At 49.5% G+C, this 26,491-nt stretch overlaps 1 protein-coding gene across 1 annotated transcript; it reads right to left on the reverse strand.

The window, feature by feature from the left end:
* On the reverse strand, positions 1-26,491 carry mtnr1ba (melatonin receptor type 1Ba). Its single transcript, XM_062473551.1, has 3 exons — positions 25,844-26,491; positions 2,553-2,671; positions 1-2,165 (listed from the first exon to the last, which is right to left on the reverse strand). The coding sequence occupies exons 1-3, from the start codon at positions 26,037-26,039 to the stop codon at positions 1,416-1,418; spliced, it is 1,065 nt and encodes a 354-aa protein (XP_062329535.1). The 5' UTR covers positions 26,040-26,491; the 3' UTR covers positions 1-1,415.

The following is a 26,491-nucleotide window of genomic DNA, read 5'->3' on the forward strand; positions in this document are numbered from 1 at the left end:
TAAGTCACAGCAATAAATACTATGCATTTCTCCTTTTTTACTTTAAACCAAGACATGTCTGTAGCTGGTCCTCCCAGTGCTCTTCCATGCAGACATACAAGGTTCCACAACAGCATTTTCCTTCTTCCCATCCTCTTCCTCCTCATCACACTAAGCAGCATGTTGCATGGCAACCAGAAACCATCTCATCTCTTCAGAAAAAAGCTAAATAAACATCAAAAAAATAAATCAAAGCAGTTAACAGTTCATGCACGTTCTTCCTCAACGTGGAGTGCAGAGTCACAGGGACTAGGTCAGAGAGACAGAATCATTCACTTGGTTTTTGTACTAAGATTAACTTCATAACAGCAGTAGCTTTATTAGCATAGAGCACTGAATACTGCTGTCCTCAGCAGTGTTTAAGGTAAATGATATGAAGTGTTAAATGCATAGAAAATGTTTATTTGTTGTAAATACTAAGAGTACAAGTGAACTGTGTAAACTGCATTTGTACAGTGGTCTCTGGATTTTATTGTGCTTTTGAAGGACCAATGATGATGTTTCAGAATAGGCTCTCTTCAAAGTGACGGGAACATCACAACCAGCAGCTGATCTTCTGGTCATCCCTCTGGCTCCATGCCAGGTTCAAGCTGGTCCTGACTGGCCCTAACTACCGACCCGCCTAACCATCATCGGTGATCAGAGCTTGTTTTTGGCAAATCTTTAGTTTGAGGCGGAAAGAAGTAGGCACCTTTATTATAGTAAGAATGTGAGGCTCGTTTGAGACATTCTTGACCACACTGGTAAGTTATTTCACATCATATGAACTATGTACTAAAAAAAACTAAAGGGGAACTCACTTTAGAAGCTATGTAATTTGGCACGACACACAGCTTCATTTAAACACCTTGGAGACCAATGGATTCAACAGCGTAGGAAGTAAAAACAAATAAATACAACTTTTGGTGCTTCCGTTAAAAATGCATAAAGCTCCAGCAGAGCGGAGACAGGCACCCTGAGGTGGACATACTAAGTTAGAACGCTTCATGAATGGCACTCGTACAGCCATGAGGAGCACAGCCGGTCATCACTGTCTGCTTTCATACATTCCTTCACAGGAGTTCATTGAGGCTTTGACGAAGCACAGCGGTGCAGTCAGTTAGAGATCAGAACTGGAACCCTACCATCGCCAGGAACACAGAGGAGGAGGGGGAGGAGTGGAGAATGCGAGGAGGAGAGAAAGGGTGCAGGATGAGGGTGAGGAGGGGGGGTGAGGTGAGGTGAGGTGGGGAGGGTGAGAAGAGAAAGGGAGCAGGGTGAGGTAAAGTGGGGAGGGGAGCAGAGTGAGGTAAAGTGAAGAGGAGGTGGAAACAGGGGAAGGTAAAGAGGGAGGGTCAGGGGAGGGTCATGGGGAGGTGAGGAGAAAGCCTGGACCTTCACAAGGTTTCAGCCTTAGCCTGCTCGTTGTTGTTGAGTCCAGGCGAGGGCTTGCTCTTCACGGCTTCCGTCCCACCCCGGGACGTTTCCTGGAAGAACAGGCGTGGCTTCCACATGGACGTCACAATGCGTTTGTATTCCTTGCGGAAGTTCTGGTTGAGCAGGCCGTAGATTATGGCGTTAAGGCAGCTGTTGAAGTACGCCATGAAGTAGCTGACCACAAAGAGCCACTCTGGGATGCGCGGCGCCACGGTTATGGGGTTGATGGCGACCGCCAGCCCGATGAAGTTAAGCGGCGCCCAGCAGATGGCGAACAGCACGAACACCACGAACATGGTGACGAAGTTCCTGACATCGCTGGGCTTCACGCGAGGGCGCACCTCTGACTTCACCCTCCGCCTCACCTGGATCACCAGGATCCAGATCCGCAGGTAACAGAACGTCACCACTGCGATGGGCACGAAGAAGTGGACGACGACCACGGTGATGGTGTAGGAAGCGCTCACGTCCTGAGCGAAGGTGCAGCTGTAGACCCTCGGGTCGTACTGCAGCGAGCCCACAAAGAAGTTGGGCACGATGGCGACCAGGGTGAGAGCCCAGATCAGTGCCACCAGCAGCAGGGTGTTGCGGTAGCTGTACAGCTTGTCGTAGGCGAAGCTGTGGCAGATGTAACAGTAGCGGTTGAGGGCGATGCCGGTGATGTTGAAGATGGATCCTATCACACTCAGACCCATCAGGAAACCACTCACCTGCACAGAGAGGGAGGGAGGGAGGGAGGGAGGGAGGGAGGGAGGGAGGGAGGGAGGGAGGGAGGGAGGGAGGGAGGGAGGGAGGGGAAGAGACAGAGAGGGAAGGGAAGAGAGGGATAGAGAGAGGGACAGAGAATGGGAATGAGAGAGAGACGGAGGTGTTGATGGAGGGAGGGACAGAGACAAGTAGCAGTGGCAGAGCACAGCAGATCCATAGGATGGATGGATGGACAGTAGATGGAATGATGGATGGATGAGTGGATGGATGGATAGGGGAAACAAACAAAAAACGAAGGTATTAAGACAGTCCAGCAAATAAGTAACTGACCGACAGATCAACTGACAGACAGACAGACAGGTAAACTGACAGACAGGTAAAACGGTCACCTTGCACTGAGTCTCTCCCAGCGACCAGCCGTCATGGAAGAGGGCATAGAGCACCAGAGGATAGGGGTAGAAGGCCACCACCAGGTCAGCAAATGCCAGGCTCACCACAAACACGTTCCCTGGGCGGGGGGGGGGGGGGGGGGGGGGGGGGGGGGCGGGGGGGGGGAGAAATAATAGACAGGTTCATCATTAAAACTAAGAGCACTTGAGGAGAGTGTGACGGATGTGTAAACTGTCTCCTCAGAAATCAATCAAGTATGTTCTCTAAACACACGGCATGTTTCATCACTCCTCTCTGCTTTCAGGAGACACCACCTTAAGTTTCACCTGAAGATCTTTCTCTTGGCCTTAAGGACTAAAGCAGCACTTTGCGGCATAGTACTTTTGTGAGACCTGAGAATGCATCTATTCTCTGCATGTTGTAATTGAGATGGTGTTTCTTGTGAGAGATGGCACCCATGGGATGGTTTGATGTTGTACTTCAGATGTGATGTTGTTTTACACTGTACAATGTAAGACTGTCATTAAGATTGTTATTTGTGTTCACAGTGCCTGGAAGAAGAGGTGTGGTGACTGTGATGTGAATAGTAAATACAGACCATGAAAATGCAGTTATAACTGCGGGGTCTGATGGCTGAGCGGTTAGGGAGTCGGGCTATTAATCAGAAGGTTGTTGGTTCGATTCCCGGCCATGCCAAAAGACGTTGTGTCCTTGGGCAAGGCACTTCACCCTACTTGCCTCGGGGGAATGTCCCTGTACTTACTGTAAGTCGCTCTGGATAAGAGCGTCTGCTAAATAACTAAAATGTAAAATGTAAAAATGTAACTCTTTCTGATCCTTGAGATGTACTTTGACATGCACCATTTGTAGCTGGCTTTGGATAAAAGCATCTGTTAAGGGAATAAAATGTCAAATGTAAATGTGAGTTATGTCAATCCTGATTCTTCCTGACAAAGGTGTGTGAATAACGCATTCAGGGATTGTGTTAGCCAGCCATAGTGTGTTATACTCAGGGCTCTCATCCCTCCCTCTCCTCATCCATACAGGGCTCTCATCCCTCCCTCTCCTCATCCATACAGGGCTCTCTCATCCCTCCCTCTCCTCTTCCATACAGGGCTCTCATCCCTCCCTCTCCTCATCCATACAGGGCTCTCTCATCCCCCCCCCTCCTCATCCATACAGGGCTCTCTCATCCCTCCCTCTCCTCATCCATACAGGGCTCTCTCATCCCTCCCTCTCCTCATCCATACAGGGCTCTCATCCCTCCCTCTCCTCATCCATACAGGGCTCTCTCATCCCTCCCTCTCCTCATCCATACAGGGCTCTCATCCCTCCCTCTCCTCATCCATACAGGGCTCTCATCCCTCCCTCTCCTCATCCATACAGGGCTCTCTCATCCCTCCCTCTCCTCATCCATACAGGGCTCTCATCCCTCCATCTCCTCATCCATACAGGGCTCTCATCCCTCCCTCTCCTCATCCATACAGGGCTCTCATCCCTCCCTCTCCTCATCCATACAGGGCTCTCTCATCCCTCCCTCTCCTCATCCATACAGGGCTCTCATCCCTCCCTCTCCTCATCCATACAGGGCTAACCATGACTGACAAGGAATTACCTTTTAGTACTTCTCTGAAATCATTCATTTTATCCCACTGATTGTGGTCATGGCTTTTATTTTCCTTCTAGAGATTTCCAGTATTTATGAATCTATTGATTCAATCAAGTTTACCATGACAGGCCAAAATATCTAATTACATGTCAAATTCCATGCGTTATTACATTACTTATGTGGAATTTGCATTTAGATTGCAGGGCATGGGTTCATAGCAGTACTGTATAGGAAGGCAATCATGCAATTGTTGTCTGTAAGTCATGTGCTGTTCTGTCCCATATTATTCCAGGTATTTAATGGAACGATAGCCACCACATAACACTTACATTTATTCTCGTGCCGACACAGCACAGCTGCTCTGAAGAGAAGATTTGTTTAATGTGTTCTGTCTCGCTTCCATGTCTCTATCTCTACCGTTACACCCTCACATCTCTACCCTCACATCCATCACATCTCTACCCTCACAACCACCACATCTCTACCCTCACAACCACCACATCTCTACCCTCACAACCATCACATCTCCACCCTCACATCCATCACATCTCTACCCTCACATCTCTACCCTCACAACCATCACATCTCTACCCTCACAACCATCACATCTCTACCCTCACAACCACCACATCTCTACCCTCACAACCATCTCATCTCTACCCTCACATCTCTACCCTCACAACCATCACATCTCCACCCTCACAACCATCTCATCTCTACCCTCACAACCATCTCATCTCTACCCTCACAACCATCTCATCTCTACCCTCACAACCGCCACATCTCTACCCTCACATCCATCACATCTCTACCCTCACAACTGTAGGTAGGAGGATCGTAAGGCCGGAGACGCTTGGTGTTTGTCCCCGGCTTGGGAAACCCTTCAATTCTGGTTAGATGTTCAGGGAGATAATTGACTCGTTAATATTTTACTCCAATTTTAGAAATGTGCACAAGTGCGTTACCTGTAACCTTGAGCGCTAAACAGTTAAGGACATGAAACTCTGGCGTAGGTAAAAATCATCTGCTTGATCAGAGCATCGACCCTAAAGTATGCGTGTTCACTAATCAGTCGTTTATCATTACTATAATATGGATTTAACCATAGTAGACCTAGTATGTAAACCAATCACTCAGAGGCTCCGGTAAATTCCTTCGGAGTGTGGAGATCCACCGTAAGTGACTCAGAGGCCTTAAGTTAAAACCTACTTCAAAAGTCTATGTTTATAATCAGTATTAGCCGCATCAACCAGACTATATCAAAGTTTTCACCGCCGTAGCGTGATAGATACGTTTCAAGGAGAACAAGTAACTTACAATGCACAATAATAGTTTATTATCTAAATAGTAAGATAATCAATACAATGATAATGAAACATCATCAAATACAAAACATACCTTTAGAGCAATGGTTAACAAAGGTATTCACAATGAAGACTAGGCGCCTAACGCACCGGAGCTGTATCGTAAACAGAACTCAAAGTTAGTGGTAAAAACGTCTTCCTATATACACCCAAACCTGACTAAAATGGGGACACCGGTCATATGACTGAAAAGCTGTCTAACGCATACAAATTAAAATTGGATCATCAATCAAGGCTGCAGTAGACCAAGTGGTGCCCTTGCAAGACAAGGGAATATGTTAAACACATGTTGGTCTGCTGCAAGCACAAACTCTGCAAACCCTGTAAATGTACATGTTACAGCAATACAATTATTTCTAGAATGTAATACATAAAATAAGAAACAAAATCATATCAAACATGACATTAAAAGCTGTTTAGAACTATATTTACAAGAACACAACTAATGGAGTCTTCCTCGGTCCACCTTCCTGTTCAACTGTTGAGACCACCTTTCCAGAGGTGTGTCATGAAGGTGTGATTGTCATTTTAGCATTCATGCAAATCAACGACTGTCCCAGACGAGTGACCAGTGACAAAGGGGCTGCCAAAACAGCCCTACACAACCACCACATCTCTACCCTCACAACCATCACATCTCTAACCTCACAACCACCACATCTCTACCCTCACAACCATCACATCTTTACCCTCACAACCACCACATCTCTACCCTCACAACCATCACATCTTTACCCTCACAACCATCACATCTCTACTATCCAGAGATGGCAAAAGTACACACATCCTTCACTCAAATAGAAGTACAGATACTCATTTAAAAAAATACTTTTTTACTCAAGCTAAAGAAGTGTGGACTTTGACATATCTACTACCTGTTTTATTGTCACCCTTGAGACTGGACCTCACATCATATTAATACGAGAATACAAAAACACACCGTAGACACTCATAAAGGAGTCATCAATGACGCAACCAGCCTGACCGGATTTCAGTTTCAAGTTTTTATTGTCAGGTGCACAGAACAACACAAGGTCAGACTGGGCACTGAAATTGTGGCATATGTGAGTTAGGATGTAAGTCTGGCATGTTATGTAAGGTTAACCTCAGGAGCTGGGGCTGGGGGGAGGCTGGGGGGAGGCTGGGGGGAGGCTGGGGGGAGGCTGGGGGGAGGCTGGGGGGACCTGCTTTGTGTTAGACATAACTTTGGTAACCGTGGAACGCACCCTTCACAGTTCCAGGATTCAGGAAACGAGGGCTGAACCAGACAGACTGCCAGGGAAACACACAAACACTGCAGGCTGTGAGATTATACTGACACAAGTCAGAACCTATCATTTAGGACACAGCGCAGCTACCAGACCACCTCAGGGTCAGTCAAGGACAAAACTAAAACAATAAAACAGAATGTCAACGTGTGAACTAAGCTTTAACTTGTATTAGTTTGTAATTATAATAATAATAATAATAATAAGAAGAAGACTTTATTTATATATCACATGTCATACAAGAATTGCAGCTCAAGGTGCTTTACATAAAATCAATAAAAACAATAATACAAGTAATACAATCCTTCTGAGGCCGCAGTCCTTCTGAGGCCGCAGTCTTTGCAGTATTTCTACCCCTGTGGTGATCCCACGATCCACCCCTGCTTCTTGAAGTGCATTCCTATCCCAGGCTCTACACTGATGAACACTGAGCACACAGCCTTCACCATCACTCAGACAGGAAACCAATCAACCGGCCAAATAGGAGAGGGCAGAACACATGACATCACCACAGGAAATGACAGCGCGGCTTGCTAATGAGACTGAAGGGGGAACAGGCCCATGTGGGTTTTATCCTGGACCCGACAAGACGTGTCAGTAGTACATTCTCCATTCATAAATGCATTCATAAATTCCCAATTAGCTAATGAGCCAATTACAGCACTGAACGTCCTTGGTGCTCTGTGCCTGGGGGATCCAGGCAGCAGAGGACTTGCTGATGCTGCAGGGAGGATTTGGGATCTGGGATCTACCAGCCACACTAGGCAGGAACAACAATCCACCACGATGGTGGTGATAACTGGGAGGAGGAGAGAGAGAGGACAGAGGGGAGTGAGGAGAGAGAGGAGAGGAGAGAGAGAGGGGAGAAAGAGAGGAGAGAGAGGGGAGAGAGGAGAGGGAGGAGAGAGGAGAGAGGGGGGAGAAAGAGAGGAGAGAGAGGGGATAGAGGAGAGAGGGGAGAGGAGAGAGAGGGGAGAGAGAGGAGAGAGAGGGGAGGGAGGAGAGAGGAGAGAGAGGGGAGGGAGGAGAGAGAGAGGAGAGAGGAGAGAGAGGGGAGAGAGAGAGGGGGAGAGAGAGAGGGGGAGTATTCCATAGTATAGAGTGCATGTGCTTCCCCAGGTTGGTGTGCATGACCCCCAGCTGACGGCCTCCATCTGAGGAGCTTAATAAAACAGGAAGGGCCAACATCTACATATATTATGTATAGAGGCACTCTATACTCATTAATGGCACAGGTCATCTTACCGTTTGAGCCAGCTAGCCTGACATCATACTGCTACTATGTGTCTGAGTATCTAGAAGAATACAGATGAGAGAAGAGGAGGGCATGGCGGGGCAGGACAGGACAGGGCAGGGCAGGAGAGGACAGGGGAGGGCAGGAGAGGACAGGGGAGGGCAGGAGAGGACAGGGGAGGGCAGGAGAGGACAGGGGAGGGCAGGAGAGGACAGGGGAGGGCAGGGCAGGACAGGGGAGGGGAAGGGAGGGGAGGGCAGGAGAGGACAGGGGAGGGCAGGAGAGGACAGGGGAGGGCAGGAGAGGACAGGGCAGGGCAGGAGAGGACAGGGCAGGAGAGGACAGGGGAGGGCAGGAGAGGACAGGGGAGGGCAGGAGAGGACAGGGCAGGGCAGGAGAGGACAGGGGAGGGCAGGAGAGGACAGGGGAGGGCAGGAGAGGACAGGGGAGGGCAGGAGAGGACAGGGGAGGGCAGGACAGGACAGGGGAGGGCAGGAGAGGACAGGGCAGGGCAGGGCAGGACAGGGGAGGGGAAGGGAGGGGAGGGCAGGAGAGGACAGGGGAGGGCAGGAGAGGACAGGGCAGGAGAGGACAGGGCAGGAGAGGACAGGGGAGGGCAGGAGAGGACAGGGCAGGGCAGGAGAGGACAGGGCAGGGCAGGAGAGGACAGGGGAGGGCAGGAGAGGACAGGGGAGGGCAGGAGAGGACAGGGGAGGGCAGGAGAGGACAGGGGAGGGCAGGACAGGACAGGGGAGGGCAGGAGAGGACAGGGCAGGGCAGGGCAGGGGAGGGGAGGGCAGGAGAGGACAGGGCAGGACAGGGGAGGGGAAGGGAGGGGAGGGCAGGAGAGGACAGGGGAGGGCAGGAGAGGACAGGGGAGGGGAAGGGAGGGGAGGGCAGGAGAGGACAGGGCAGGGCAGGGCAGGACAGGGGAGGGCAGGAGAGGACAGGGCAGGGCAGGAGAGGACAGGGCAGGGCAGGGCAGGACAGGGGAGGGCAGGAGAGGACAGGGCAGGGCAGGAGAGGACAGGGCAGGGCAGGAGAGGACAGGGCAGGGCAGGGCAGGACAGGGCAGGGCAGGAGAGGACAGGGCAGGGCAGGAGAGGACAGGGGAGGGCAGGACAGGGGAGGGGAGGGGAAGGGAGGGGAGGGGAACCTCTGCAAGGCGGGCTGAAGAATCCCTCATTCAGCAAACTGGTGTCTCATGAATTCCTCCAGAAGTTGTGGGTCTTTCTTCTTGACCCTCCTAACAGCAAACAGACCCTTCTAACTCCTAACGGAGATCCAGACAGCTGGATCACCAAGGGCTGCCGAGGCAAAACGGCGAGGCAGCTGAGTCAGACGGCGAGGCAGCTGAGTCAGACAGGACTCCAATCCACAGTGACGTACAAAGAGTGCATGTAGAAAGTACAGGACTACTCATGGCATGGGTGTGACATCACTGGTGCAGCGTGCAGGAAGGGACACAGGAAGGGATGAGTCTGGTGAGAGCAGGAAGGGATGAGTCTGGTGAGAGCAGGAAGGGATGAGTCTGGTGAGAGCAGGAAGGGATGAGTCTGGTGAGAGCCCTCTGGCGTAGAAATAGAAGATAGTGGAAGTGAAGCTTGAAGAGGAGCCACCTGAGACTACGTTATGTACGTTGTCTCAGGTACGTTGTCTCAGGTACGTTGTCTCATGTACGTTGTCTCAGGTACGTTGTCTCATGTACGTTGTCTCAGGTACGTTGTCTCAGGTACGTTGTCTCAGGTACGTTGTCTCAGGTACGTTGTCTCATGTACGTTGTCTCAGGTACGTTGTCTACGTTGTCTCAGTACGTTATGACATATGACAACATATGTTGAAGTGTATATTAATGTTGAAGTGGATTTTTATGAGCTTTTCTGCTCCATTTCTGTTTGCTGGATTTGTTTGCTGGATGCCGGTGTCATAGCATCTTTATGCCCACGGACAGGTGTGAAAACACCGCAACCAACATTCTAGTTTACCTGTCTGTCTGGTCCAGCAGTCTGTCTGCTGTCAAACTCAAACTGTCTCACTGCCAGACACTAAACTGTCTCAGACACTAAACTGTCTCACTGCCAGACACTAAACTAAACGCTTTCTCTCCCCTGTCCGAGGCAGAGGTCTCTGACCTAATTCTCGTGTCTGGCCCCCCAATGGTGGAATCAACTCCCCAACTCCATCAGGGACACTGACTGTCTCCCCACCTTCAAGAAAAGGCTCAAGACGCACTTGTTCCGGGAGTACAATGGCACTTAGGAATGCTTGGCTGGACCGGATGTTAGTTTCCTCCAGGATCACAATGACTCTTATTGAGAGACTTGTTGCTCTTGTTGGTTAGTTGTAACAGTTTCAAATTCTTGTACTCGCTGTGAAATATTTTACTGTTGATTGTTTTTCTACAGGTACACTCTTGCACTCTTGTGGGGAGTTTCATGTTGTTCAATTGTAACTTGTTTAACTGCATGCTCTTATGGTTCTTCCTTTTGGCACTTATTTGGTTTTCCACAATGTATGCTTCATGTTTTGGCTGCTCGCAATGTTTGGGGCTATCTCGTTGTTATGATCAGTGACCTTTGCTCTTTTGTAAAGCTCTCTCTTGGAAGTCGCTTTGGATAAAAGCGTCTGCTAAATGCATAAATGTAAATGTAAACTGTCTCACTGCCAGACACTTAACTGTCTCACTGCCAGACACTTAACTGTCTCACTGCCAGACTTAACTGTCTCACTGCCAGACACTAAACTGTCTCACTGTCAGACACTTAACTGTCTTACTGCCAGACACTAAACTGTCTCACTGCCAGACACTTAACTGTCTCACTGCCAGACACTAAACTGTCTCACTCCCAGACACTAAACTGTCTCACTGCCAGAAACTTAACTGTCTCACTGCCAGATACTAAACTGTCTCACTGCCAGATACTAAACTGTCTCACTGCCAGACACTAAACTGTCTGAAACTAGATAAACCAGCAGGTGGAGGAGTAGATGCTCACACACACGCTCACACACACACACACACACACACACACACGCTCACACACACACACACACACACACACACACACACACTGACTCTCCCACACACACACACACTGACTCTCCCACACACACACACACACACACACACTGACTCTCCCACACACACACACACACACACTCACACACACATGGATGGGGAGGTGGGTGAGCGTGGAGGGACAAGGTCTCATGCAGAGTTGTCAGGCACCTTCAGGCAGCTGAGACGGTAGCTGTGGAACACCTCCCAGGGTGATTCAGGAAACATTCTGATGCCATTTAAACTGTTAGTTGAAATGTTAAAGTGATCGAGAGGGTTAGGGGAGGAAGAAAGGACAAAGCAAATGATTTCTCTCATGTTCTCTCTATCCTTCCCTATCTCTCTCGATTTCTCTCTCCCTTTCCCTCTTTCTCCCTCCCTCTTTGCCTCTCTTTCTCCTTCCCTTTCTCTCTCTCCCCCTCTCCGTCCTCTCTCCCTTCCTTTCTCTCCTTCTCTCTCCCGGCCTCTCTCTCTCTCCCTCTTCATGAACTCCTGTATCCTTTTCCTCCTTCTTTATCTCTCCCCACTTCCTCCTCCCTCTCTCCGCCTTCCTCCTGCCTCTCTCCTCCTCCTAATCTTCCTCTCTCTCAGTAGGTTCCAGCAGATGAACAGATGAAGACAGAGGGTGTTTGTTTCTGCTTGAGTGACACTTCCTCAGAACCAGAGACATGAACACAGACTTAGTCCAAGCACACCACTTTCAGTAAGACAGAAGAAGACAGGGAATGAGAGAGAGAAAAAAAGAGAGAGAGAAAAGAGATAAACAAAGACGGATTGAGAAAAAGAGAGAGAAAGAGAGAGCCAGGTTTATCCGGAAATAAAAATAGAACACTATTTCTTGGCAACAGGAGATATTAAGTTTTAAAGCTACAGTATGCTCTGTGGTGTCTCACCCAGGCTGACTGGGAACAGACGTTGCACTGCTGTCAATCTCCATAAACAAACAAGTCATTATTTATGCAAATAAGCAAATCCTCCCCTGGACTTTGGCAGCACTTCCCAATCAATCATGCTGAGGAAAGAGAAAAGTGTTTGTGAGTGCGTTTGGGTGTTCATGTTTGTATGTATGTGTGTGTATGTGTATGTGTGCTTAGAGACTTGTTGCTCTTGTGGTTAGTGGTAACTGACTTAAATTTTTGTACTCGCTGTGATATATTGTTTTTATTATTGTTGCTTGCTTTTTTCCACAGGTACACTTGCACTTATAGCAGTTCATGTTGTTTAATTGTAACTTGTTTAACTACATGCTCTTATGGTTCTTCCCTTTGGCACTTATTTTGGTTGTTCACAATGTGTGCTTCATGTTTTGGCTACTCGCAATGTTTTGTGGCTATCTCGTTGTTATGATCAGTGACCTATGCACTTTGTAAAGCTCTCTCTTGGAAGTCGCTTTGGATAAAAGCGTCTGCTAAATGAATAAATGTAAATGTAAAATGTAAATGTGTGTGTGTTTTTGTGTGATTTTTATTTTTCTTTGTGTTGGGAGTGGCTATAGAGTCCATTCACCATTTACCATGTAGACACCATGGTAAATGGTGAATGGACCACATCTATATTTACATTTACATTTATTCATTTAGCAGACGCTTTTATCCAAAGCGACTTCCAAGAGAGAGCTTTACAAAGTGCATAGGTCACTGATCATAACAACAAGCCACAAAAACATTGCGTCTCTAAGCAAGGGTCATTGTGATCCTTGAGGAAACTAACATCGGGTCAAGCGAACCATTCCTAAGTACCGTTGTACTCCCGGAACAAGTGCGTCTTGAGCCTTTTCTTGAAGGTGGAGAGACAGTCAGTGTCTCTGATGGAGGTGGGGAGTTGATTCCACCAATGGGGGGCCAGACAGGAGAAGAGCTTGTGTTGGGACCGGGTGGTCTTGAGCGGTGGGACCACCAGGCGGTTGTCTGAAGAAGACCGTAGGTGACGGGTGGGGGTGTAAGGCTGCAGGAGAGACTTGATGTAGACGGGTGCAGTCCCGTTCACTGCTCGGAAGGTCAGTACCAGGGTCTTGAATCTGATACGGGCCACGATAGGTAGCCAGTAGAGAGAGATGAGGAGCGGGGTAACATGGGAGCGTCTGGGTAGATTGTAGACCAGGCGGGCCACTGCGTTCTGAATCCTCTGGAGAGGGCGGGTTGCGCATGCTGGGAGACCGGCGAGCAACAAGTTGCAATAGTCCAACTTGGAGAGGACAAGTGCTTGGACTAGCAGCTGGGTGGAATGCTCAGACAGGTATCTCCTGATCTTCCGGATGTTGTAGAGGGTGAATCTACACGACCGGGAGACTGCAGCAATGTGGGCTGTGAGGGAGAGCTCGTCGTCCATGGTAACCCCAAGGTTCCTGGCAGAGGATGAAGGGGTCACCGTCGCAGATCCCAGGGTGATTGAGAGATCGTGGGAGATAGAGGGTTTAGCCGGGATGATGAGAAGTTCTGTTTTGGTGAGGTTCAGCTGGAGGTGGTGCTCGGTCATCCAGGCGGAGATGTCTGTGAGGCAGGCCTCAATCCTAGCTGAGATCCCCGGATCGGTCGGGGGGAACGACAGGTACAGCTGCGTGTCGTCAGCGTAGCAGTGGTTGGAGAAGCCATGGGAGGTGATGATTGGTCCAAGTGAGGTGGTGTACAGAGAGAAGAGGAGGGGTCCAAGGACAGAGCCCTGTGGGACACCAGTGGAGAGCTGGCGGGGGCCTGACAGTTTGCCTCCCCAGGAGACCTGGTAGGATCTTCCCGACAGGTAGGATGAGATCCACTGGAGTGCAGTGCCAGTGATGCCCATCTCAGAAAGTCTGGAGAGCAGGATGTGGTGGTTAACCGTATCAAACGCTGCAGAAAGGTCCAGCAGAATGATGACGGATGACCTGGAAGCCGCTCTGGCTATATCTATATGGCACTTTACTATCTTAGTGGCACTCAAAGCGCTTTATAATTTTTGTAGTGGTGGGCCGTTATCGGCGTTAACGCAGTGAGACTCTTATCGGCCGATAAAAAAAATATCGCCGTTAATCTATTCTCAAAGTTGTGTTGGGAGCTGGGTCTATACTACACAAGCTATAATGACTTTCACCTTGATATTTTAGCGCGGATGTATACCTTGCCGAATTGCACTGTAGGGGGCGAGAACGAGTCTTTGAACCTGTGTGTATGCCTTGTGTATTAAATTATCACATCAAACGTGACGTGCTAACATGGATGCAGCTATGAAGCCGCCTGGTTTGCTTCAGGGAAAATGTATTTTTAAGAAGCTTCCCAATGGAAACCTCGACCAGACTAAGGTTGTTTGCACTTTGTGCTATGCGGAATTAGTTTACTGTAGGAGTTCTTCCAGTCTCAAATACCACCTAAACGCAAAGTATCCCTTAGCTAATGCGGAAGATGCCGGGCCAAGCACTGATGTAGCGCAGGGGAAGAGTCGTCGTCAAACTACGATGTTTGAGTGCAACCGAGGCAAGCCCGTCAGCACAGCTCTATCAGCCAAGCTAACTAATCTAATAAACAGTTAATAAACACAAGTACATATTATTGAACATAATTTATTTTCATCACCAATTATCATAGTAAAACAGCTTTCTCAAGCAGTTTGTGATGCATTTTGGAAACAGGAGATGAGCTCCTGGTCTAATGCGCCTGGCTTGAGAAACCCGTTCTCAAAGACGTACTTTTAGTCATTATTTGGGTAGCACACATATTCTGAATGCCTTCGGCGGAATTCAAATGAGCCATTTTAATCTAGATTAATCTAGATTAACGCCAAGATTACAGTGAGATTAATCTAGATTAAAAAAATTAATCTATGCCCACCACAGATTTTTTGCCTCACATTCACCCATTCTCTCTCTCATACACACACCAATGGTGGCGGAGCTGCTATGCAAGGCGCTGGCCTGCCCATTAGGAGCAACTTGGGGTTCAGTCTTGCTCAAGTCTCTACCTCCTGAACCACGGCCGTGCCTTCTAGTGGACGACCTTCTCTACCTCCTGAACCACGGCCGTGCCTTCTAGTGGACGACCCTCTCTACCTCCTGAACCACGGCCGTGCCTTATAAGTCTGGGTTCTAGAACATCTGCAACATCTCCAACAAATGGTCTGGTCTGAACTGGTCTGAACTGGTCTGGGACACACATGGCACAATCTAGACATGCTGACGTACATTATTCTACTTCGTTGCTTTTTTTATTTCTCTCTCTTTCTAACACACACACACACACACACTTCATATCCATCTAATCACATAATGGAAATGTATCTGCTGACTGCTTTGCTTTCAAAGTCGACTTTGTCTCAGAGCATCCTGAAGGGCAGGCCAGCACACCACTGATGTAACCTGCCAGTACATAGTACAGCACTGAGGTAACCTGCTAATACATAGTACAGCACTGAGGTAACCTGCTAGTACATAGTACAGCACTGAGGTAACCTGCTAGTACATAGTACAGCACTGAGGTAACCTGCTAATACATAGTACAGCACTGAGGTAACCTGCTAGTACATAGTAAGCACTGAGGTAACCTGCTAGTACATAGTACAGCACTGAGGTAACCTGCTAGTACATAGTACTCTCCTCTGACCCAGTTTTCCACCAGACCATAATGCCCACATGTCCTGAAGGTCAAAGGGTCAAGGACAGGCTGCAGACGTAGAAAAGACAGGAAGAGAGAAGCAGCTCTCAGCCGGTCTGCCAAGTCCTCTGGATGAATGGATCATCAGTGAAATGTGAGATTTGAAATTTGCTCTGAACAAGGACACTGGTTAATGTGGGGAGAAGACACACACACACATCCAAACACACACACACATACACAGTACCCCCCCCCCCCCCCCAGCACATCGATATGTGACACCACTTCTCTCTCTCAGCTAAAGGACACACTCACTACCCATCATCGCTTTGGTTTCAAGGAACAATCAAATGTCTCACCCACGAGGCCGAGCACACTGGCTGCATCCAATCACCACACGCCTGGACCTGGCTGCATCCAATCACCACACGCCTGGACCTGACCCCCAGCATGATGATGTTCACACTGAGAACACCTCTGCATCACAGGTACAGCACTTCTGCCTGGTACACTAGAGATGCATCACAGGTACAGGACGTCTGCCTGGTACACTAGAGATGCATCACAGGTACAGGACGTCTGCCTGGTACACTAGAGATGCATCACAGGTACAGGACGTCTGCCTGGTACACTAGAGATGCATCACAGGTACAGGACGTCTGCCTGGTACACTAGAGATGCATCACAGGTACAGGACGTCTGCCTGGTACACTAGAGATGCATCACAGGTACAGGACGTCTGCCTGGTACACTAGAGATGCATCACAGGTACAGGACGTCTGCCTGGTACACTAGAGATGCATCACAGGTACAGGACGTCTGCCTGGTACACTAGAGATGCATCACAGGTACAGGACGTCTGCCTGGTACACTAGAGATGCATCACAGGTACAGGACGTCTGCCTGGTACACTAGAGATGCATCACAGGTACAGGACGTCTGCCTGGTACACTAGAGATGCATCACAGGTACAGGACGTCTGCCTGGTACACTAGAGATGCATCACAGGTACAGGACGTCTGCCTGGTACACTAGAGATGCATCACAGGTACAGGACGTCTGCCTGGTACACTAGAGATGCATCACAGGTACAGGACGTCTGCCTGGTACACTAGAGATGCATCACAGGTACAGGACGTCTGCCTGGTACACTAGAGATGCATCACAGGTACAGGACGTCTGCCTGGTACACTAGAGATGCATCACAGGTACAGGACGTCTGCCTGGTACACTAGAGATGCATCACAGGTACAGGACGTCTGCCAGGTTATATAACAGTATAACTGTTCAGACGAAAGCGTCAGCTTAGCATTCTGTTCTAGAAAGCCCCACCCAGGAGAGCGGGGAGGAGTGCATGTCCGAAATTACAACTTAAAGATAAAAAAGTGGATTATGTAAAGACCCACCGCGAAAAGGAAAGGGTTCAGGTGGGCTGGGAGAGAGAGGAGGAGCCCAGGTGAAGCCCAGGTGAAGCCCAGGTGGGAAAGGGAGATTTCTGTCCCAGCAACAGATATGTCCACGTCATCACTGTTGAGGAAAAAAAGATTTGAACAGAGAGAGACCTGGGGGCTGGTAAACACGACATGTAAGAGGTAGGGGGGGCTGGTAGAAGCTATCCCCGACAGGTAAACAGGTCCCCATCATGGAGGTGGTGTGACTGTCGATAAGCTGCGCGGACATAACAAGCTGGCCACATCTCACTATAAGAGCATGTCTGGTTTCCTGTCCAGAGGAGAGATGGGGGCGAGCGGAGCACCATCACGGCCGGGCTGCCAAGTAGGACAGAAACATGTTCTACTGGCGGACAAGAGCTAATACGCTCCCCGGCTGAGTCACCCTAACCCTAACCCGGGGACCGAGATTGGAGGCTGACAGAACACACAATTATGTGAGTGTTAGGAGGAACAAGGAGATGGTTTTCATTACTGCTGTTCGTCTGTAAAATCTGATGTAATTATCTTGGTGATGAGAGTCATCTTCAAGCCTGTGGTGGTTATTCTGGGAGCCGTCTATGATTGATGGTTTTTGTCCACAATGTAGATCTTATTTCAACCAATTTCATCATGGACGTGTTGTTAGTCTCATTATCAGCATCAAAAGAAGGATCACTGATCATTTCTAGGGAGCAGGACTGTGAGGTTATTAGAGGAGAAAGGAAAGGGGCACAATGTAAATACTGTGAATCACAAAGAAAAATAACGTGAACCTTCACTGGGATTCTGACTGAAAGACCAACTGAGTTTGTATGAACTACAACGTGACAATCGGTCATTTGGGGAAGGATTAGACTGTCGGCCTACTGTCAGCTGCAGCTCAATACCGGAGGATTAGACTGTCGGCCTACAGTCAGCTACAGCTCAATACCGGAGGATTAGACTGTCGGCCTACAGTCAGCTACAGCTCAATACCGGAGGATGAGACTGTCGGCCTACAGTCAGCTACAGCTCAATACCGGAGGATTAGACTGTCGGCCTACAGTCAGCTACAGCTCAATACCGGAGGATTAGACTGTCGGCCTACAGTCAGCTACAGCTCAATACCGGAGGATGAGACTGTCGGCCTACAGTCAGCTACAGCTCAATACCGGAGGATTAGACTGTCGGCCTACAGTCAGCTACAGCTCAATACCGGAGGATTAGACTGTCGGCCTACAGTCAGCTACAGCTCAATACCGGAGGATTAGACTGTCAGCCTACTGTCAGCTACAGCTCAATACCGGAGTTTGCAAGCGGACAGTTTGTAGCCTAAAAAAACATTTGTCAAGTTTTATGATGATTTATAATGTAGAGGCATGGTTTAGTTCATAGACTGTGAACTTTGTTATTACATGATCTGGGTCACAAGACAGTGAAATCACCAAAATAATCATGGGATTCATATAAAACATTTAAAAAATAAAATAAATACTAAGATATAATTTTAAAATAAATATATATATTTGGCCGAAACAGACAACTATATTGTCAATGTTAAGGTGAAGGAGAAGCACTTCCTGTACAAGGAGAAGGACTTCCTGTACAAGCAGAAGGACTTCCTGTACAAGCAGAAGGACTTCCTGTAGAAGCAGAAGGACTTCCTGTACAAGCAGAAAGACTTCCTGTACAAGCAGAAGGACTTCCTGTCCAAGCAGAAGGAAAGTTAAAGAAGAAATCTCCGGCACATCAACCTCAGTTTTTAAAAACCTACATAAAAAAACTGAAGGGAGGGTCGGTAAAGTTTTGCACTATTCTCAAAGCAAGCGATCGTCATTGATCACAAATATTTGCAAGTTTTGAAATGCAAAGTTCTCTAAGCCCAAACAGGATTTCTCCCTGGAACGCACCAGAGAGCAGCGGCGAGAAATATTGACTTTTTCAAATCGAGCTGACTAGTTTACGTTGGAGGAGTATTCCCCGAGCTGCAAAACCACCTGATCTCTTTCAACAGCCTGGACTGCTAATCTGGCATACCGGGCCGATCAACAGGCCTGGACTGCTAATCTGGCATACCGGGCCGATCAACAGGCCTGGACTGCTAATCTGGCATACCGGGCCGATCAACAGGCCTGGACTGCTAATCTGGCATACCGGGCCGATCAACAGGCCTGGACTGCTAATCTGGCATACCGGGCCGATCAACAGGCCTGGACTGCTAATCTGGCATACCGGGCCGATCAACAGGCCTGGACTGCTAATCTGGCATACCGGGCCGATCAACAGGCCTGGACTGCTAATCTGGCATACCGGGCCCATATGATATTGAAGATATAAATCTTTACATCTGTTTTAATTTTTATTTTTTCTAAACGTAAAATTGCCCAATGACCGGCCGGACCATACAGCAGGGACAGCCCATTGGTTCATTTTCCATACTGACACTGGGCTGGTCCAATCACATCTCTTAACAAGCTCCAGTGGTGTCTGACCGATTGTGGTGGGTCGATCTGAGCAAAGATGCCAGGACCAGTCCAGCCCTGACTCTCAGCCTGGGTCTCAAACCATTGCAGCCCCTTAGACCTGCAGCTAGTTAGACCCGCAGCTAGTTAGACCTGCAGCCCCTTAGACCTGCAGCCAGTTAAACCTGCAGCCAGTTAGACCTGCAGCCCGTTAGACCTGCAGCCAGTTACACCTGCAGCCCCTTAGACCTGCAGCCAGTTAGACCTACAGCTAGTTAGACCCGCAGCCCCTTAGATCTGCAGCCAGTTAGACCAGCAGCTAGTTAGACCTGCAGCCAGTTAGACCTGCAGCCAGTTAGACCCGCAGCCCCTTAGACCTGCAGCCAGTTAAACCTGCAGCCCCTTAGACCTGCAGCCCCTTAGACCTGCAGCCAGTTAGACCTGCAGCCAGTTAGACCTACAGCTAGTTAGACCCGCAGCCCCTTAGACCTGCAGCCAGTTAGACCTGCAGCTAGTTAGACCCGCAGCCCCTCAGACCTGCAGCCAGTTAGACCTACAGCTAGTTAGACTTGCAGCTAGTTAGACTTGCAGCCAGTTAGACCTGCAGCTAGTTAGACCCGCAGCCCCTTAGACCTGCAGCCAGTTAAACCTGCAGCCCCTTAGACCTGCAGCCCCTTAGACCTGCAGCCCGTTAGACCTGCAGCCAGTTAGACCTACAGCTAGTTAGACCCGCAGCCCCTTAGACCTGCAGCCAGTTAGACCTGCAGCCCCTTAGACCTGCAGCCAGTTAGACCTGCAGCCCCTTAGACCTGCAGCTAGTTAGACCTACAGCCTGTTAGACCTGCAGCCAGTTAGACCTGCAGCTAGTTAGACCCACAGCCCCTTAGACCCGCAGCCAGTTAGACCTGCAGCCAGTTAGACCTGCAGCCCTTTAGACTTGCAGCCCCTTAGACCTGCAGCTAGTTAGACCTGCAGCCAGTTAGACCTGCAGCTAGTTAGACCTGCAGCCCCTTAGACCTGCAGCCAGTTAGACTTGCAGCCAGTTAGAGCTGCAGCCAGTTAGACCTGCAGCCAGTGAGACCTGCAGCTAGTTAGACCTGCAGCTAGTTAGACCTGCAGCCAGTTAGACCTGCAGCTAGTTAGAACTGCAGCCAGTTAGACCTGCAGCCAGTTAGACCTACAGCCTGTTAGACCTGCAGCCCCTTAGACCTGCAGCCAGTTAGACCTGCAGCCAGTGGGACCTGCAGCCCCTTAGACCTGCAGCTATTTAGACATGCAGCCCGTTAGACCTGCAGCCCCTTAGACCTGCAGCTAGTTAGACCTGCAGCCCCTTAGACCTGCAGCCAGTTAGACCTGCAGCTAGTTAGACCTACAGCCTGTTAGACCTGCAGCCAGTTAGACCTGCAGCTAGTTAGACCCACAGCCCCTTAGACCTGCAGCCAGTTAGACCTGCAGCGGGATCAGACTCGGAGACCCAGAGGCGAGGCATTCATAATGAACCATGCCTGCCTCCCCCTCTCTCTCACCTCCTCTCTCTCTCACCTCCCTCTGTCACCCCGCCCTCTGGGCGGGGTGACAGCAGGGTGAAAGCAGAGCTCCGTCTCTGTCATGTGGGGCCCCCACTCTCTTTCACGGGGTGAAACCATAGCTGTGTCTCTACCATGCCACGTTAGTGACGTGCCTCAAAGTCACCTTGCAGCCAACGGAAGGCTAAGCGCGGGGCAGGGGGGATGGGGCAGGGAGGACAGGGGGGGTAGTGGTCTAGAGCAGGGCAGGGGGGAGAGGCGGGGGCAGGGGGGAGAGCTAGTGCCTTAGACCAAGGTAAGGAGGGGGGCAGGTGGAGAGATGAGGGGGCAGAGGGTGAGCACAGCCTGCAGCTGCGATGACAGGAAGGATGGCAGAGGGGATGACAGAGGGTATGACAGTAAGGATGACAGAGGGGATGACAGTGAAACACAAGGTGACCCTGCAGCCCTTACTTTGATAGAACTGCTCTGCCCCTGCAGAGAGGGGGAGAGAAAAGAGGAAGGGTAGAGAGAGGGATATCAAGAGAAACAGGAGAAAAAGGAAGAGAGAGAGGGGGGGAGAGAGAAGTGGGGAGAGAGAGGGGGGAGAGAGAGGGGGGGAGAGAGAGGGGGGGAGAGGTACACAAGAACTGACACGTTAATTTGCTCTCTGAAAACATGAAGATGCACACTGACACACTATCACCTATGATGACATCACTCACACACACACACTTTCTCTCTTCCACACACACAAGCACTCACCTATGATGGCTTGACATCACTCACACAAACGTATACACACCCACTTGAATACACACTGGCGTGTCAAACACAAGCACAGTGTAACTGTTTATGCATCATTCCTGCACAGACCTGAGGGCCCACACACACCCTTTATCTCTCCCTTCTCACACACAAACACACACAGATGAACACATACACACAACTACTTTTAGCAGTGAGCATCAAAGCACAGCACAGCAGTGAAAGGAATCCATGACGAGATCCTGATCATATGATGAGGGTATTGGGGGGTAAGGAGTGTAGGCTGGGATGGTGTCGAGGGGGTGCAGGCTGGGATGGTGTTGAGGGGGTGTAGGCTGGGATAGTGTTGAGGGGGTGTAGGCTGGGATGGTGTCGAGGGGGTGTAGGCTGGGATGGTGTTGAGGGGGTGTAGGCTGGGATGGTGTTGAGGGGGTGTAGGCTGGGATGGTGTCGAGGGGGTGTAGGCTGGGATGGTGTCGAGGGGGTGTAGGCTGGGATGGTGTCGAGGGGGTGTAGGCTGGGATGGTGTTGAGGGGGTGTAGGCTGGGATGGTGTTGAGGGGGTGTAGGCTGGGATGGTGTTGAGGGGGTATAGGCTGGGATGGTGTTGAGGGGGTGTAGGCTGGGATGGTGTTGAGGGGGTGTAGGCTGGGATGGTGTTGAGGGGGTATAGGCTGGGATGGAGGTAGGACTGTTAATGGTGGAGGTAGGACTCTTACAGTACGTATGTAACCACACACACAGACAACACACCAAGATAACAGCTAGCAGCTAACCGCATACAAAGACAGCACACCAAGATAACAGCTAGCAGCTAACCGCATACAAAGACAGCACACCAAGCTAACAGCTAGCAGCTAACCGCATACACAGACAGCACACCAAGCTAACAGCTAGCAGCTAACCGCATACACAGACAGCACACCAAGATAACAGCTCGCAGCTAACCGTCAGCATTCCTCTGAGGACCAGGTCCAAACTGTACAACTACACTACACCACCAATCCATCAATTATACATGATGGCAACAGCTGCAGAGGGATTAAACCCTTTTAGAAAGAGAGACAGGATAGAGAAACAGGAGACAGGAAAGAGAGAGAGAGAGAGAGAGAGAGAGAGAGAGAGAGAGAGAGAGAGAGAGAGAGAGAGAGAGAGAGTGTGTCAGTGTGTAAGATGGAAAGGGTGGAAGACACTGAACCATATGTTGTATTAATAAGGTACAGAGTGATTGTAACAACGTTAACATCAAGCACACACACAGACAATCCAGACCACTTAAGCTGGTGCACTGTACGGGGGAGAGTGAGACAGAGGAAGGGAGGGAAGCTGGTGCACTGTACGGGGGAGAGAGAGACAGAGGAAGGGAGGGAAGCTGGTGCACTGTACGGGGGAGAGTGAGACAGAGGAAGGGAGGGAAGCTGGTGCACTGTACGGGGGAGAGTGAGACAGAGGAAGGGAGGGAAGCTGGTGCACTGTACGGGGGAGAGTGAGACAGAGGAAGGGAGGGAAGCTGGTGCACTGTACGGGGGAGAGTGAGACAGAGGAAGGGAGGGAAGCTGGTGCACTGTACGGGGGAGAGTGAGACAGAGGAAGGGAGGGAAGCTGGTGCACTGTACGGGGGAGAGTGAGACAGAGGAAGGGAGGGAAGCTGGTGCACTGTACGGGGGAGAGTGAGACAGAGGAAGGGAGGGAAGCTGGTGCACTGTACGGGGGAGAGTGAGACAGAGGAAGGGAGGGAAGCTGGTGCACTGTACGGGGGAGAGTGAGACAGAGGAAGGGAGGGAAGCTGGTGCACTGTACGGGGAGAGTGAGACAGAGGAAGGGAGGGAAGCTGGTGCACTGTACGGGGGAGAGTGAGACAGAGGAAGGGAGGGAAGCTGGTGCACTGTACGAGGGAGAGTGAGACAGAGGAAGGGAGGGAAGCTGGTGCACTGTACGGGGGAGAGTGAGACAGAGGAAGGGAGGGAAGCTGGTGCACTGTACGAGGGAGAGTGAGACAGAGGAAGGGAGGGAAGCTGGTGCACTGTACGGGGGAGAGTGAGACAGAGGAAGGGAGGGAAGCTGGTGCACTGTACGGGGGAGAGTGAGACAGAGGAAGGGAGGGAAGCTGGTGCACTGTACGGGGGAGAGTGAGACAGAGGAAGGGAGGGAAGCTGGTGCACTGTACGGGGGAGAGTGAGACAGAGGAAGGGAGGGAAGCTGGTGCACTGTACGGGGGAGAGTGAGACAGAGGAAGGGAGGGAAAGAGACAGAGAGACAGAGGCACACTGTACACACACTGCACAAATACAAGCCACACACTGAACCCCCCCCCCCCCAACACACACACACACACACACTCCAGCTTTATCCAAAGCGATATTCAATTCAATTTAAGGGGCATTATTGGGATTTTTAGAACAAATGTTTATATTGCCAAAGCAACATTGGAATTCCAGAAGTATTTATATTCTATTTGAATAATAGCCTTATACATATTTACATGTATACACACACACAAAAAGCATTTGATAAATACATGAAACTACATTAGATAAGTATATAACTGCAGCTACTTATACACACCTACCCTCTGGCCCCACTTACACTTCCTTTGTATTGTGATAGCCTAACTGCTCCGGGATGACGGGAGGCAGAGTTTAGAAGCAGCAAGATAATGACGGGTCAAACCTCCTGCAGTGAGGGTGACACACCATTACCCCATTTACTGCGTAAGCCAGTAAAGCCGGATTGGAAATATGGACATGAATACTGCCGCTAACGAGTGGGAAAAGGCCTGTTTTGTTTGGATAAAGTAGCATCGAACATGAAAACAAATCTGACTCCTCTAACATGTGGAACGCAGCCTACACCACATGTGAGACACAAAAGTTGTTGTTGGTCTGACTGTGTTGTGTTGGAAGATAATGCGAACTGTCACTTCACGTTGTTAGGCTGCATCCACGCGGTGTACAGGCCCCCCCGCAGCGCACTTGTAAAGGCAAGTCAACCGAGTTATGCGCTATTAAATCAGTTTAGCGACGGCTGTTAAACTCAACTACAGAGCGAGGGAGAGCAAGTTACACATCCAGCTCGAGTTTCCAAATTTGCTTCTGCATGTGGAGCGAGCCATCACGGCCGAGGAGCAGGGTTTGACCTCAAAGGGGAAAGGTCATACTGAAATGAATTTGATGATAAAAAAAAACCTTATTTTCAATAGCTAAAAAACTGCTGATAGATTATAGTTAAGAGCGAACTCTAGACCTACCAAAAATTTTCCATATCACAAATATATCGAATAATAGGATAGCTCCCTACAGTGCGATGAAAATGTCTAAGTTTAGATTTAGAATGGGAAACATTTCTCGTGAAACAGATGTGGAATCAGTTTGCCATATGCGCCTCGTGCAGCCCGGGAGCTTTCTGATGATACCAGAAGGCACTGAGCAAAGGACGACAACTAAATGATCATTACAGTCATTGCCTGTGCAAACTGCCAGCATGGCCTAATGTGTAACCCATCAAACAAGATAAATAATTTAAATAATATGAAAACATGAAAGACAAAACTCGGTGTGTTCCGGAGAAGAATTTTGATTTATAGTCAGAGTCCACACGCCTCGTGAAGACAGGAGCAATTATTTTAAGCTACATACCTGGTGGTTAGCCTACCTAAGACATTTAATACATAACCAAAATTGGTCAGTTTCGCAGTTGGAGGCGTAACCGTTCATTCATTTCAGATCCGCCTCATTCATACAGTGCATGTCTGCGTGGGCTCTTTTATGGTTGCGAATGAGACGGCTCACTGATTCAGATACTTGGCAAGAGAACGATCACATTTGCAATCCATATTTCATAAACTATTTACCAGATCAGGTTATATTAAAGGCTACGGCGTAGTCAAATAAAACGCCCCAATATGAGATTGCAATGCTTTCACTAAACACACATTTCCAGTTGTGCGCTCGCTACAATTTTCTCGCTCTCTAACACGTGAACATACACACAGATGGAAACACACATGCTACCTTGAAACACACACAGTAAACGAAGGTTTTTCAGCTACTTACCTGCGTTTCTAAGTTTCCGGTTTCTAAACACCGAGATGATGACCAGTAAGTTCCCCAAGACGTCCACCACCGTGGTGAATATCAGCACGGTGGCCAGCACCGTGATAACCCATGCGGGACGCGCTCCCGGTCCCAGCGCACGGCTGTGCTCCGGATCCGTCGTGCGGTTCCTGAGGAACGTAACATTCTCTGGCATGTCGAAAACCTTAGCGCTGCCGAGTTATGTCCTCCCGGTCCGAGTCATTCAAACACCGATGCCGTTCTGACAAACACCGAACATGCTGCTACAACAAGTCCGTTGCTGGTCCGTCTACAAACTGAGTTGACAGCCTTAATGTCAAACTTGTTTCCTTAGTGTCTGTCACGCACGCAGTTTGTCAACTTGCTATGAGTGCTCGCGCCGTCATCTGGTTGTTTATAAGGTGCCAGCAATACCAGTCCCGTCACTGGCCTGATTATTCCCTATCGATAGAATAGGCTACTGGCGAATACGTGGGTGCTCCGTGCCCAAATACATAGTAGCTCATTTGAAGACAATCCAGCTGTTATCACGAAGTATTCGTGTTTTTTCTTCTTTCTTCTGTTTTTCTACATGGAGCCGTGCTGCTCAGGCGGAGTCTGCTGCGCCTTGCCGCTCGCACAGTGCCG

This window comes from Osmerus eperlanus, chromosome 11 (assembly GCF_963692335.1).
Source record: "Osmerus eperlanus chromosome 11, fOsmEpe2.1, whole genome shotgun sequence".
In the NCBI taxonomy this organism is placed as follows: domain Eukaryota; kingdom Metazoa; phylum Chordata; class Actinopteri; order Osmeriformes; family Osmeridae; genus Osmerus; species Osmerus eperlanus.